This window comes from Carettochelys insculpta, chromosome 4 (assembly GCF_033958435.1).
Source record: "Carettochelys insculpta isolate YL-2023 chromosome 4, ASM3395843v1, whole genome shotgun sequence".
Lineage (NCBI taxonomy): Eukaryota > Metazoa > Chordata > Testudines > Carettochelyidae > Carettochelys > Carettochelys insculpta.
In genome coordinates, this window is record NC_134140.1 from 121,967,081 (window position 1) to 121,981,161 (window position 14,081).

At 41.5% G+C, this 14,081-nt stretch overlaps 1 protein-coding gene across 5 annotated transcripts in view; it reads right to left on the bottom strand.

Moving 5' to 3' along the window:
• Nucleotides 1-5,126: 5,126 nt before the first annotated feature.
• Nucleotides 5,127-14,081, bottom strand: part of AFF1 (ALF transcription elongation factor 1) — a 173,585-nt gene continuing 164,630 nt past the window's right edge. For all 5 annotated transcript variants that reach the window (XM_074993661.1, XM_074993659.1, XM_074993662.1 and 2 more), the window contains 2 exons: nucleotides 12,698-12,927; nucleotides 5,127-8,797 (listed from right to left, as the gene is read on the bottom strand). In XM_074993661.1, the coding sequence (XP_074849762.1) occupies nucleotides 8,676-8,797; nucleotides 12,698-12,927 (352 nt within the window). In that variant the 3' untranslated portion in view covers nucleotides 5,127-8,675. The remainder of the gene's footprint in view (nucleotides 8,798-12,697; nucleotides 12,928-14,081) is intronic.

Consider the following 14,081-nt stretch of genomic DNA (forward strand, 5'->3'; position numbering starts at 1 on the left):
TGATAAGAAAACCGCCACAGGTGCGTGAGTAAATAAAAACAGCCGTCTATTTTGCATTTTTGCTATAAAACTAAATGGACAACAAATATAGCATCAGACCTATGACATTAAAGAGAAAGAAAGACACACACTACATAGATACAAATCTTTTCTGAGGCCCCAACTCAACAAAATACTTGAACTCACGGGCCCAGATCCTGAAAAATAAATAGGTGCCTACTTCCCACATCCTTAACTTCCACTGAAAACAACTGGATTTAGGCCTCACTTCAGCAAAATACCTTGGTACATGCTAAACGGTCAATCAAATTGAAATATCAAGGGAAAGCATTAGAATTAAACTGTAAATTAAGAAATAATGTTATGGTCTATCAAATCACTTTAATAAAACTTGTCTCTGATTACTTCCATGAATACGATGCACTTAGCCAAACAGGGGTTACATAGCACAATCCTATCAACATGATACAATAATACTTTGCCCTTAGTGCTTGACGTTTCCAACCACAAAGCTCCACCTCACATATCCCTGTAGGTAGGGAAGCATCACTCAGTGAGAACTGGAGCACAGAAAGGATTTAAGTGACTTGCTTATGTTTGTGAAAACGCTTCTTTTTTCTTTTCACTTTCCATCCTGGTATCTCTCAGGTCAAAATAATGTAAAGCATAAATCAAAATTTCCTTTACTATATATATATATATGTGTGTGTGTGTGTGTGTGTGTGTGTGTGTGTGTGTGTGTGTGTGTGTGTGTGTGTCTTGCATAGACACACACAGCAATTCAGCCTTGATACAGACAACAACAAACGGTATATCAGTGTCACACTTCTAAGAAATTCCAGTATTCCCCATTATTAAACTAGACAAGTTATTTTTAAAATCTTAAAAAAAAATCACAACATAAGAACAGCCATACTGGGTCAGACCAAAGGTCCATCCAGCCCAGTATCCTGTCTGCTGACAGTGGCCAGTGCCAGGTGCCCCAGAGGAGGTGAACCGAAGACAACAATCAAGCGATTTGTCTCCTGCCATCTGTATCCAGCCTTTGACTAAGGCTAGGGGCACCACACTTTACTCTTGGCTAATAGCCATTCATGGACCTAACCTCCAAAAATTTATCAAGCTCTATTTTAAACTCTGTTAGAGTGCTGGCCTTCACAGCCTCCTCTGGCAAGGAGTTCCACAGGTTGACTGTGCACTGCATGAAGAAAAAATTTCTTTTATTAGTTTTGAACTTACTACCCATTAATTTCATTTGGTGTCCTCTAGTTCTTATATTATGGGAACAAGTAAATAACTTTACAATATTCACTTTCTCCACACCATTCATGATTTTATATACCTCTATCATATCATCCCTCAATCTCCTCTTTTCTAGACTGAAAAGTCCCAGTCTCTCTAGCCTCTCCTCATATGGGACCCTTTCCAAACCCTTAATCATGTTAGTTGCCCTCTTCTGAACTTCTAACGCCAGTATATCTTTTTTGAGGTGAGGAGACCACATCTGCACGCAGTACTGAAGATGTGGGCGTACCATAGTTTTATACAGGGGAAGTATGATATTCTTAGTCTTATTTTCTATCCCTTTTTTAATAATTCCTAACATCCTATTTGCTTTACTGACTGCTGCTGCACACTGCGTGGATGTTTTCAGAGAACTATCCACTATAATTCCAAGATCCCTTTCCTGATCTGTTGTATCTAAATTTGCCCCCATCACATTGTATGTATAATTGGGGTTATTTTTCTCAATGTGCATTACCTTACACTTACCCACATTAAATTTCATTTGCCATTTTGAGGCATTGGAGGAGATACCAACATGTCCTTTACCCACTAAACAGATAGAGGATAGGAGAAGCAACCCAGCTTGAGATCATCCAAAAGATAATCACACAACAACCTGTAAAGAAAAGGACAGTGCACTTGACAACGGAGCATATGTACAGTAGTTTTTGTTAATATGCCACAATTAACTCAGAGCCTGGACAGTTGGCAACATTAATATTTCCTGTGCGATTGTCCTGTAATAAAAATCACATAACAAAAGAAAACCACCATTCTTAAGACCTTCTTCCCCTGCCCTATTCAGAAACTGCATTTCAGTAATAACTCTGAGCCTCAAAGAAAACTAGAGTTGTCTGTGCAATGCAAAACAGCTATCTAAACTATTGAAAAGAGCTGCATCCAGAGTTTACTGTGATTCCTCTGGCAAGCAAAAGATTGACGCTTGAAGAACATCTTAGAATACTGATTATGATGGACCATGCATCGAATCGGAACATTGACATTCCCTTTGTGGACAGACACACACCTTCAATTTACAAAACATATTTTACAGAGACATCAGTTGGGTTGCATTTTTGCTTTGGTTTGTTTGTTTCAGGTCAAACAATATTGCTGCCTTGTTACGAGAGGTAATATTGGCCCCAAAATAAAAGGTCAACCTCATCTTCAGTAAGTGGGAGAGGGGAAAAACCCCTGGTACCTTAACAAGACAGACCCGTACAAAATAGGTTGCAATGTGGTGTAGTCAGTATTCACAAGGTTCATAGAGTAAGGAAAACAGATAATATATGGAAACAAATTCAGAAGTGCCCTTACCGGCCCAGGAAAAATTTATGGTGGTTACTAAAAGTGCAATGGATATGAAGCAAAAGTTACCACAAAGATATTGTCGTGTTTGGAAAAAGGGACTGGGGAGTTGGAGGAGAGAGGCTAAGAGATTACATTTAAATTTACGCAGCTGCTTAGCATCACAACCACAAATTATTATTGCTCTCCAAAAGGGAATGGGAGGAGAAGAGAAAGAAATATGCTTTTACCTGTAAGATGAAGAAAACTCCTAATAGATTATATATCGTTTCACAATTAGGTTTGATCAATAGAAGTTCAATACAACAAAGAACAAACAATATTTAAAATAATCCTCATAATACATTACCAGGGAAACTCACCGTTGTGAACAGTCAGACCAATTTGATTGGATCCACATTCTCTCTGAAAATAGACATCTCTGCACCGTACATATTCACAGATGTTTGTCCAGTCTGCTCTTGTCATCTTTTGTTTTCAGCTGTGTATGATAATATTAAAGAAATCTATACATTTATAGAGACACATCAGTTGGTCTGCATTTTTGTTTGCTTAACAAGGTCAAACAATGTTGGTGTATTGTTATGAGATTAAATATAGGCCTCAAAGAAAAGGTCAACTTCATCTTAGTAAGTGGGAGAGGAGAAAAAAAAAACTGGTATCTTAACAAGATAGTGCTTCAGGCAGTAGCATTTTAGCTTCTACTCTGTTTAGTGTAAGACTTCAAACTACAAAGGAAATAGGAATGGAGACCCTGGGAATAAAATGTCTCATTGCAAATTAATGAAAAAGCACAGGACCAAATCCTCTGATGGTGTAAAGAAATGCACTGGCTCACTGAGTGGAAGATTGTTCCTCAGAGGCTGGTGCCTAGTGTTGGCTTTCACACTCCCATTTCTGGAGTACAAAAGTATAGAGGGGATTATCATGATGAGCAAAAATTTGTTATTCAAAGAAAAAAAATTTCCCCACCTACAAAGTCAATATGCCTGGGGAGGGGGAATCCTTATAACAAAATGTCCACGTGATTTTTCTTGCATTTACTTAATGTTTCAAAACGGCTGTTTTCTACCTTATTTGCTGTAGGTGATCTCTAAATTAGTCTGAGCCCTTCTTAATCCTTTCCCTCCTCCTCCTTCCTCCATCTTTTTTGCTTTTCTTGAGTGGAGTTTGATAAATTATGAACCAGGTGATGGGTGGGGCTTTTTCGACATTGGACAACCAGGTTACAAATTATCGGTTTCATCCACAATTTGTCTCCCAGAAGAACAAACGCGAACCTAGCTGTCACTGAAACAGAACCCTGACCACCTCATCCAAACCCAGACCAAGCCTTCCAACACACACCCTGGGAGTGCCAAAACCACAAGCAATCTTTCCACAGGGTCTTTCGTTAGACCATAGACGTCTGGGCCCAAATTTTAATCTTATACTCCTTGAAACATTAGCTTCAGTGAATTTACTTCCAATTACGAACATGAATGAGTGCAGGACAAGGCTCACTGTGCTTTTGTTGTGAGGAGATCTCATGAACTATCCTGCATCTGCAGGACCATAGGCGGGGGAGAGGGAGGGGCATGAGGGGAGCAAAAGCACCCCACCTCCTACGGGCCGCCCTGCCCCTTACCTGTTCCGGCCCCCACCCTGACCACCTCCCCAACCAACCTGGCTGGTGATTACCAGGGCAGGGAGCAGGCAGAAGCAACCACTAGGGATCGCCTCCCTGTGGTCTCCCTCGCCCCCCGTCCTCATCCCACAGTGTTCTGCAGCTGCTTCCCAGCCCACTGAGCCCCACTGGGCAGCTGGAGGCCTCCCAGCCACCCATGAAGACATGGGGCTCAGTAGACTGGGAGGTTGAGGCAGAGTCCCACAAAGTGAGAGCTTGGAAGAGGGGAGGGAGACCGGGGGGAGGTAATCCCATGTAGCTGCCGCTGCCATCCACCATCTGCCCCAGTGATCCTCCCCCACCTGGGTTGAGTGGGGGGGCAGGAGGTGGAGAAAATTTGGGCCGAGCTGAGACGAGGGGGATCTTTGGGCTAAGGGAGGAGGTGAGAAAGGGGGTTTCAGATGGAGCAGGTGTGGGGAGTTTGGGCTGGGAGGACACACATTTGGTGGGGATGTTCAGGCCTCATTGGGGGATTCAGTCAGTGGCTGTGGGGTGGGGGCTGTTGAGCAGGTGATGGAGTGCAAACTCGGAGTGGCTGCAGGCACGGTGGGGGTGGGTGGGCAGCTGTGTGTGGGGAGTCCATATTTACAAAAAAAGCACCTCCTCCCAGAAATTGATGTACCCAGGCCTGATCTATTACATTAGGATGCAGAATTCATGTTATATTGTTAACTCTCCAGTCTCAGAACCTTTAGACTTCAGCCACCGGTACTTTACCCAATAAGGAACGACAGCAAGTGTTAAATACGGGAGAGCATCAAAGAGCATCTTCATCTACATCACGTAATGAGCAAATAAAAAATAACTTAGAAACAAAATGCTGCCATCACGAGAATTTGAGGACTCGGAGTAACTTAATGAACAGATCACTTCATTTTATTTCCCCACAAGAATGAATCAATCAATTTGGAAATTCCATCACACACAAGGCAGAAAATTTTATTTACAAGAGAGACACCCCAAAATAAATTTAAATATACAAATTTATACCTGTAACCAAGGGGGTGGGGAAGGGGACAAGAACAAAACCATGAACAAAAAAGGTCTTTTTTTTCCCCAACAATATTGCAGTCAAGCTCCAACTCTGTTACAGAAGGGGGCTTTTGAATTATTAAATAATGGCATTTTAGATATAGACTATTTGACAATTTAAATACATTAATTACTTCTAAATAAATATTGCAAGGGAGAGCTGCTCCCTTGCGATTGCAGCCCCCTTCACTTCCCAGAACTCAATCTTATCACCACCTTTTCGCTTTTGAAATGGCAAATACTATTCATTTTTTTCTTGCTCTTTTCAAAGAGCCTCACCCAGGGCCAGTGAAATCAATGGCCATCTTTCCCTCGACTTCTACAGGCCATGAACCTGGAGCTAGGCTGAAGATGGGTAGCATTTATTCTTAATTAATAATATTTACAGAGTTTCAAAGGGAGAAAAATGGAACATAGTTTCCTGATCTGTAGTTTGCTATAGCTGCTCTGCTCTGCTCACTCTCCACTCAAACTGAAAGTCCATTGTATACAGTTGTATTGTCCTGATCTTGCTGCCACTGAAAAATATGGGATGTTTACAGCCAGTTTCTCTGGGAGCAGGACTGGGCCTCGCTGATCAGATTTTACAAGAGGGTTTGGATTCAACATAATTTTTGAATTGCTCATAAATAATCCTGTAAGGCAGCAACTACCAGCAGTGTCTCTGGATTAAGCGGCTCTCCTCTTGACTAGGCCTTTGCTCTCCCATTCCCTTTAGCTAGCTTTCTTATTGGAATAGCACCATCCAGCTAATAAACTTATTCACAGCTGGGCTTACGCAGGCCCCTTGGAATGTGGGGTCCACGAACAAAGGGAACCCAGGTACAGTAAGGCAGAAGCAAACTAGCACTTCTCTGCACAACGCACAACGGAAGTCCTGCTTCCTCTCGGGCTGGGCCATCTTGTTTCGGAGGAAGAGTCTGTGATGCAATGGAAGTGGTTGGATGTAAGTAAAAGGCAGTTTGAAAGTGGAGAGGTGGCTGTAGGAGGGACGTATGTACAGAACTCACTGACTTGGAGTCCTCAGGTATCCTTAATCTATCCCTAAGATTCTCCTTAGGCTCCTGCAGGGTTCCCTGACGATTTTTATGACGTGGTGGTAATAACATTTTCACCTCCCCTCCACACCTAGGACAACAAAGTGATCTGTATGGCAAGGCAAAAATAAGAAGAGGATTTCAATTAATCAATCTGGAACTCCAGCTTGTTAGCCAATCAGAACATAGGCTTGAAAGTGTGTCGAGGGGCTTTACTATTCTGGGCCCTTCCCATGCTTCCTGAGAATAAAATTAATGTTAACAAACACATTGCACTGTTTATGTTTGAATCAGCTAAATCAGTTATTTCTTCCAACAGGCATATGCATGTGTTTTAATAATATATTTTGATATATATACACTGGAAGAGAGCTTGCTTCCAGGGGTTAGGATGGCCCATCCTTGAAACGAACTACGGCTTGAATAAATGTGTAAGACACAAGTAGGTTTCAGAAGGTCCCATGAAGCCAGAGGAGAAGAGAGAATGGAATGTGCTCGTTTCTCTATTAATGCAAGACGTGGGAAGTTTCTTGTGCTTATTTCTCTATTACTGCAAGAAGTGGGAAGTATGGTTTTTCATAACGCTCTCTAAAGAGGGATGCTCCCCTTCCTCTATCTACACAGGAGTTCTCTTGGGCCTTACTGTGCAAGGGACTGCCCCAGTCTTACGTGGGTCAGCAACACTGCTTTCAAATGAAACGTTGTGGAAATTCAGCCATCTTGCTTATGTTTTACTGAACCCTTAAACTCTCAATAGGCACCTCAGAAAAGGAGTATTGCTTCATTGCAGCATGCATATAGATCTGTTTCCATAACGGGAGACCATATGTGCAAAAGCTTCCTTTTACAATGGGGAAAAGGGGATAATTCACTGGAAATGTCTTCCTTTCTGTGAAATTGATATGCACAATTCATTTGGGAAATGTCCTATTCTTCAGCATACCCCGCAGCCAAGTGCTGGTAGAAAGGACTGAAGAGCTAAGGCACACTATTAGATATGGAGGTGGCAGAAAGCTTTCATTACAGAATAGGCACTCTTTTGCCACCTACTGGGATATTAAAATATTGTGTGTATATTTTTCAGTGTTATTGTCATCTGTATTATTGTGGCTTAATAAAAACAATGTATGGCTTTCAACTCTAACACAAAGAGATGAATATTCTTGTTTCTGTTCCTCAGAAGAGTTTGAATTACTGGGCAAAACCTCTAGGTTTGCCATGAAATGGGAGTATCTCCCTTATGACGGTTACACCACTTCAGCGTCTAGCCTGCTCTCAGATACATACTGGAAAAAAAAATGGGATTACGTGTGAACATCCAAGGGTGAAATCTGAGTCTTCATTTCCAGGTAGAGGGAAAGCAGACACCACCTTGTGCAGAAGTAACTCCTCTCGGTTTAAAGATCTGCAATTCGGTGGAATGTTCACACAATCATAATCAACCATTTCTGACTTTCCCTCCCCTTCGTACGCTGCCAGCCACAATCTGAGAGGATGCACAGAGACCACTCCTTTCCTTCCTTTCCAGAGAAACATAGCATTATCCTGATGTGCTCCCTACCTTCTCCAGCCCAACTGTGTTTGGCTTATGAGGCCCGAACTAAGCAATACCACAACTGAAACAGTTTGAGAGCTAATGGTTTGCATTGCATGTGTATATAAAGGAGAAATAAAAAAAAATCAAGGCAAGGATGAACTTGCAGCACGGAAGGCAGTGATTGCAATCCATTCCAAGAGTATCAGTGCAACAGTTGGTTTATCAATGAAGTAGGGTATGGCTGGGAAGAGGGCAAGGGAGAATGTTTTGCTGCTTCTTGTTTAACATAGTGCTGTTTGGCTCCCTTCAGGTCTTGTCCTCCCTCTGACGTCCCAACTCTGAGGAAGAGCAACAAACTTGGACTGCAGCTGTGGTTTGCAAAAATGTTTCTCTGAACTTTCTGATAGAGACATGATTGCGGTGGCTTTTGAGATGTTGCATAACAATTTTTGGTGGTGGACTTCCCTCTCGATAGCACTTCTTCACATGTGATTTTTGTCTTGCTGGTTATTCAGTACAGAAATGTTTATAGACCGCCAACACACTGAACCTTTCAGACAGTACATTGCACTTTGTCCTTTTAAAGTTGGGCATCATCAGCTCTAAGGCTGCCCTTCATCTCTTCCAGGTGGCCAAGTACCACCCTAGAAACACAGTTCAAAAGTTCTCCAGTGTAGTTAGATCCCTTCCATCTTGTTTTATTTTCCCTTCCAGGTGCTTTGTATCCAATGAGTCAGCCAGACAGATTATTTCTGAGACTTCCAAAGTGCAAAAGAGAGTTAAAGGCTTTAATCACCTTGAGCATTAGTTAAGGCATATTTGCTTCCAGTCTCAGCCAGTGTAATCCCTGCCTAGTATAGTGTACTAGTTCAGTCATACTACTGTTCAGGGCCAGAGTGCACACAGCTGTACTGAGTTCGGCAAAGAATTCTAGAGAGACGGGAGGGAAAAATATAAGCGGTTAGTCAGATTTACAAAGAACCCCAGATTTACTGGAGCGATACCTGAAAGACAGACAGATGCAATGTGAAATAAAAACATATTCTGTAAAAATAATGTAAAATGATTTAACACATGCTATGAACACCCAAGAAGTTATATTAATACATATAAATGGTGTGTTAAGATAGTTATCACAGGCATACCATACATCCAATTTACACAAAGGATATATATATAAACTAAAGCACGAGATGCTAAAAGAAAATTAAGGCTGCAAAATCAAGTACTCTCAAGGTAGGAAATGCCAGATTTTCAGTTGCTTATGCAACTTAAATCAGCTTCCTTGTACCTGTTTGTTATGATATAGTCTAAGTCTCACAATCACATGCTATATTTTGCATAGGACCCCTACCTTATTCAGTGAACGGGAAGTTATTCAGCATTTCTTTGTATCCTCTATGTCCAATGTACAGCCCCACGCCTATTTATCAAATACCATCCAAACTCTGCACTGAATCATGGAAGATAAGGTCTGGAAGAGACCTCAGGAGGTCATTTAGTCCAACCCCCTGCTCCAAGCAGGACCAACCCCAACTAATGATTCCAGCCAGGGATAAAAACCTCTTAAGGTGGAGATTCTACAACCTCCGTAGGCAACTCATTCCAGTGTTTAACCACCCTCCTAGTGAGTTCCTCCTAATACCTAACCTAGACCTCCCCCCTGCAACTTGAGACCGTTGCTGCTTCTGTCATCTGCCACCACTGAGAACAGCCTAGCTTATTCCCCCGTGGATCCCTCACTAAGTACAAATTAAATTTCCTCACAGCATTTCTATGATGTTTTCCCCATACTTTCAGGAATAAGGGACTGGCAACAGAGGGGGTTTTAGCTGTCAGAGGCACATCTACACAACCTCTTTACTGCCAGAAGCCCCCTCTGCCGAGAGCGAAATCTCACATGGCTCTGCTAATTAGCTGCATGAGTATGCAAATTGAGAACCAATTGCAATATCTAGAAACCTCCGGGGCCATGTAGACATGGCCACTGAGGTAGAAGAGGCCTGGACAAGGGCCCTGGTGGTGCTCTACATAACACAGCATGTGCACGCCACTCTAGAGGGCACTGAAGTCAGTCCTCTACGGATACTGCAGAGGGAAAAGTCTTCCGGCATCAGTGCATGGGGCAAGTACACAGACCTATGCTGAATAGACATGAGCGAGCACTCAAAGAATTAATCAGTGGTCTCATAGACACAAGGAAGAAGAAAAAAGGTTATAATTGCAATATTTAAATGGCTGAGGTGCTTAAATCCTAAGGGGATGTACTTGTAGCAAAAGATCATAAGGAGTATTTTCTGAACTGGATGCACACCTTTGTGCATTTCCAAAGCACACACTGTTCTGTTTGGATAAAATTATAATATGTATCTTTGTTTCTTCTTTAAATGTCAAACCAGCACATATTTTTAATGGTGTTTCCTTCCCCTATAAAAATAGTTTGTGGCAGGAGAACATAGTAAAATAAAGAACTAGGACTCAAGACACCTTTTCACTAATATTTCAAATATGCTCACCTGCAACCTGACCTTTCTTTACAAGTTTCACAGAGGTCTTTGATCCTTTTCTTCCCATACCCCTTTTATTCCCCTCACCATCTTCATGAGCCTAACCGCCCTGTCAGGAGCCTTTTGAGGCCCTCCTGCCATTTCTAACAGACACTTTTTTACTTTAAATCTACATTCCAAAGTTCACAATATTTACTTATCAGAAGAAGATTTTTCTCACCAATGTTTCCATTATTCCTGTCCCTACATCTAATTTACACAATGGGTGCATGGAGGTGACACAGGTTTTTGTGGGACGTTTAATCAGACATGGGACAGTTCCAAAGAAGTCCAGCTGGCAGCCAGAACGTGACTTATACAGATAGGAGACCAAAGCAAGATATGAATTAAAATAACCTGAAACTGACTTAAAACGTAAGTTTCTGGACAAGAACACATACAGTAGCACATCTTCTGCTGTGTCCAAAAGAAGGAGATGACGCCAGAGGAACACCAGTTAGAGCACCTGAAGCGTAACTTGGCTACAATGGGACATGTGACGTTATGAAATCCATCCGCTAGCTGGGGACCATCACAGCACACCACAGAGGTGGCACAGTGGACAGGTATGCTTGTTCTACATCTCCTGGGGATTTTCCAGCACTATGGGACCTGCTTGTACTTTCTGTTCTCTTCCTGCCACTGCAGTGGTATAAAGGAGTGGAGGGGAGGGCCAACATGTGGCTCACTAATTTTATTTTCTCCCCACTTTGAAATGCCTTTACCCCACACTTAATATCTAAGACGTCTCCTCCTTTGGCCGCTGTATTTTTTTCCCCGCCTCTACACGGCAGATCTTCATGTCTCAGTCTTGACAAATTCCTATGTCATCATTATATCCTGAAGAGACAACATAAATATTTATTGTCTTCCTTTACAAATACCACTTGCCTGGGGAATATTTACTTCAGAGATATTTGTGATCTTTATTCCCCCTACATTAAGAGACCGGCATGAAATGAATTTTCAGTGTGGCCTTACTCTAGCCATAGGTCTTCTCTTAAAATTATCTACATTGGGTCATACACAGTGGTTGCCTCTTGACCTGGTTCATAGCCAATAAACATACAGTAAACTCTTTCATATCCGGCATTCTATCATCCAGAACTCTCAAATAACCGACTTTTTAACCATGAGTAAATGTTAGTTACACTTTCCATAAGTACAGCATCGTGCAAGTAAACACAATATAAGTTTACAGTGTACAATACTACTGTTGCTGGTAAATAAAATTCTCTGCATACATTTTTGTTTGTTTCTTAATATTTAATCTTGTTTTTCTTTAGTGTTATGCACTGCTAGGTATACCTCTCTATTATCCAGAATATTTGAAAAGCCAGCAACCTCCCAGTGCTGGGGCTACTGGATATGCATTTACTGTAAATTGATTTTACAATATAAGTCTTGTGAAGATGGACAGTCCATTAAGAAGAAAAATGCTAATTCTGTGAAAATTTTTCTAGCACTGCATGGTAGATCTTATTTACTTGTATGTTAAGTCCTCCTTGTATTCTAAAAAAGCACAGGCAACTTCTTATTTTTATTCTGCCTTAAAGTTTGCCTTTTGAGGCCTGTGCCCTCAGAAGCTTGCACTTCTGCGAAAAAATTACGTCACGAGTTCCACGTTAATGACTGACCATAATCTGAGCTTTTTGTCCCTCTCTCACTATATTTGCTGAGATGGCAACAGCACACATTTAACCACAGTAAAATAGGAATAAAGAGTGTGACAGAGATTGGGGAGTCCTCTTTGCAAGTGGCTGGCATGCAAACAGGAGTGATGTCAATATGGGGCCACTGCTCAAGCCCTCCTCCTGCAAGTTCTTCTGTAAACACTGTTTTCAATGTAAAAGTAATGAAAACAGGAGCTTAGACCAAAATAAATGAAGCAGAAGGGGGCCTTTATAGACCACAAATCCAAAAACTGAAAAAGTGGCATGGATATGAAAAAGTTTTGCAGGTCAACTTTAAATGTCATGACTGATTTTTACCACTTTCAATTTCTTTTTCTCTATTTCAAACTGACCACTCTTTCTAAGACAAACTTCTACATATCATATTGCAGTTACAAACACATTATGCCAATAAGCTGCTCATGTACCACAAACCCTTGGTTTATTTTGTTGGGATTTTGTTTGAATTAAAAAGTCACTCTTTATGGCAGTACTTGCTACGCAGGGCGCTGAGAATTAAAAAAACAAAACAGAACAAAACAAAAACAAAACAAAAAAAATCCCCACTTGTTTCCAAATAAGCACAATATTAGAAGTGAAAGAAACCTTACCCTTATTCTTTCTGGCTAGTGCATCAGCCTGCTCCCAGATGTCATAGGCATATAGGATATAGGAAGTGATGTTGACATAGGAAAAGGTTATGCTTGGGATATTATGTAGCGTGTTGAGTGAAGAACCAATGCCCCCGCTGCCACAGTTGCTAGCATTTGACCCTGGCTGGGAACTTGCAGAGCTAGCTGGAGATGGCATTGGGGAAAGAGGAGAAGGTGTGCCTGTGCTTCTGAAAAAGAAGAAGATACTATGAAGCTTTAAGGTAACGGGTTAACACTAGGCACAAATCACCCAAATTTCTTATTTTTATGAGCCATGCTCCACCAGACAGATATCATATACACATGGTCAACAACAGCACTGCAAAATACCAGGTGCTGGGTTCACCACCATGGCAGGCAAGATAGATAGCACTAAGGACATTACTGTAATCAACAAGTGAGGCCAGGATTTTCAAAAGTGATTTGTGATTTTCGAGGCTCAACTTAAGACACCTTCGGGGCACCTACTTTTCAGAACATGCTGAGCACCCAACTCAAAGTCCCAAGTTGGGCACTCAAGCCACACTTTCGAACATCTTGGCCTGGTTATTTGTTTTACACAAGGAATCCCAGTTCATGCAGGTGTGTTCTCTGCGTTAAAGAATTAGGCTTTTTATGCCTATTCAAGACCGTGTCTCAGTCCAAATCACTTTGCAGATCTGCATTTGTGGTTATGGAAAACTGAGACAGAACACATGTATTTGGTCAACTAGTCCATCCTCCAGAGATTATGCAAGGTTGCACAATTGTATATTCTCCACTGCTTCACCTAGTAGGACGCACAGTTGGCCATCTGTGGGCAGATATCCCCTATTTGCACATGTAATTGCTGTAACTGCATCCCTAGCCTGTTGGAAATCAAACCCAGAATTAATCTGAAAAACAGCTGTTATAGAACTTTTGCTGCCACATCCACAGTAACTGATGCTGACTCAACAGTGGCAAAGAGCATCAATAATCAGCAGGAAATATGAAAAAGTTTCTGTCAGGAGAATCAATTCACAAGAAAGTGTCACAATACCAGCTAAATGCTAATGTAAAATTCAATATGTAGTACTGTGAGTAGCACTGTATCTTTATGGGGGTGAGGGGCGGGACAGGAGGGATGACAGAAGAGGAGGATACATTTACAAGCTCTCAGAGGAAGAAAATTCAACAGATTTCATCTGTACTCTATGCCTATTAATCCGAGACAAGGTTTAAAACAATAGGCTTGCTTCAAACAACAGTTTCTTTGTAACATTCTTTGTTTCCCTTATTCTTTGATACAATAATAATTGGATGACATGCAGCGGGGTTATGTTGTCTGTAAAATAAATAAACCGACCTATCTATGTAAATT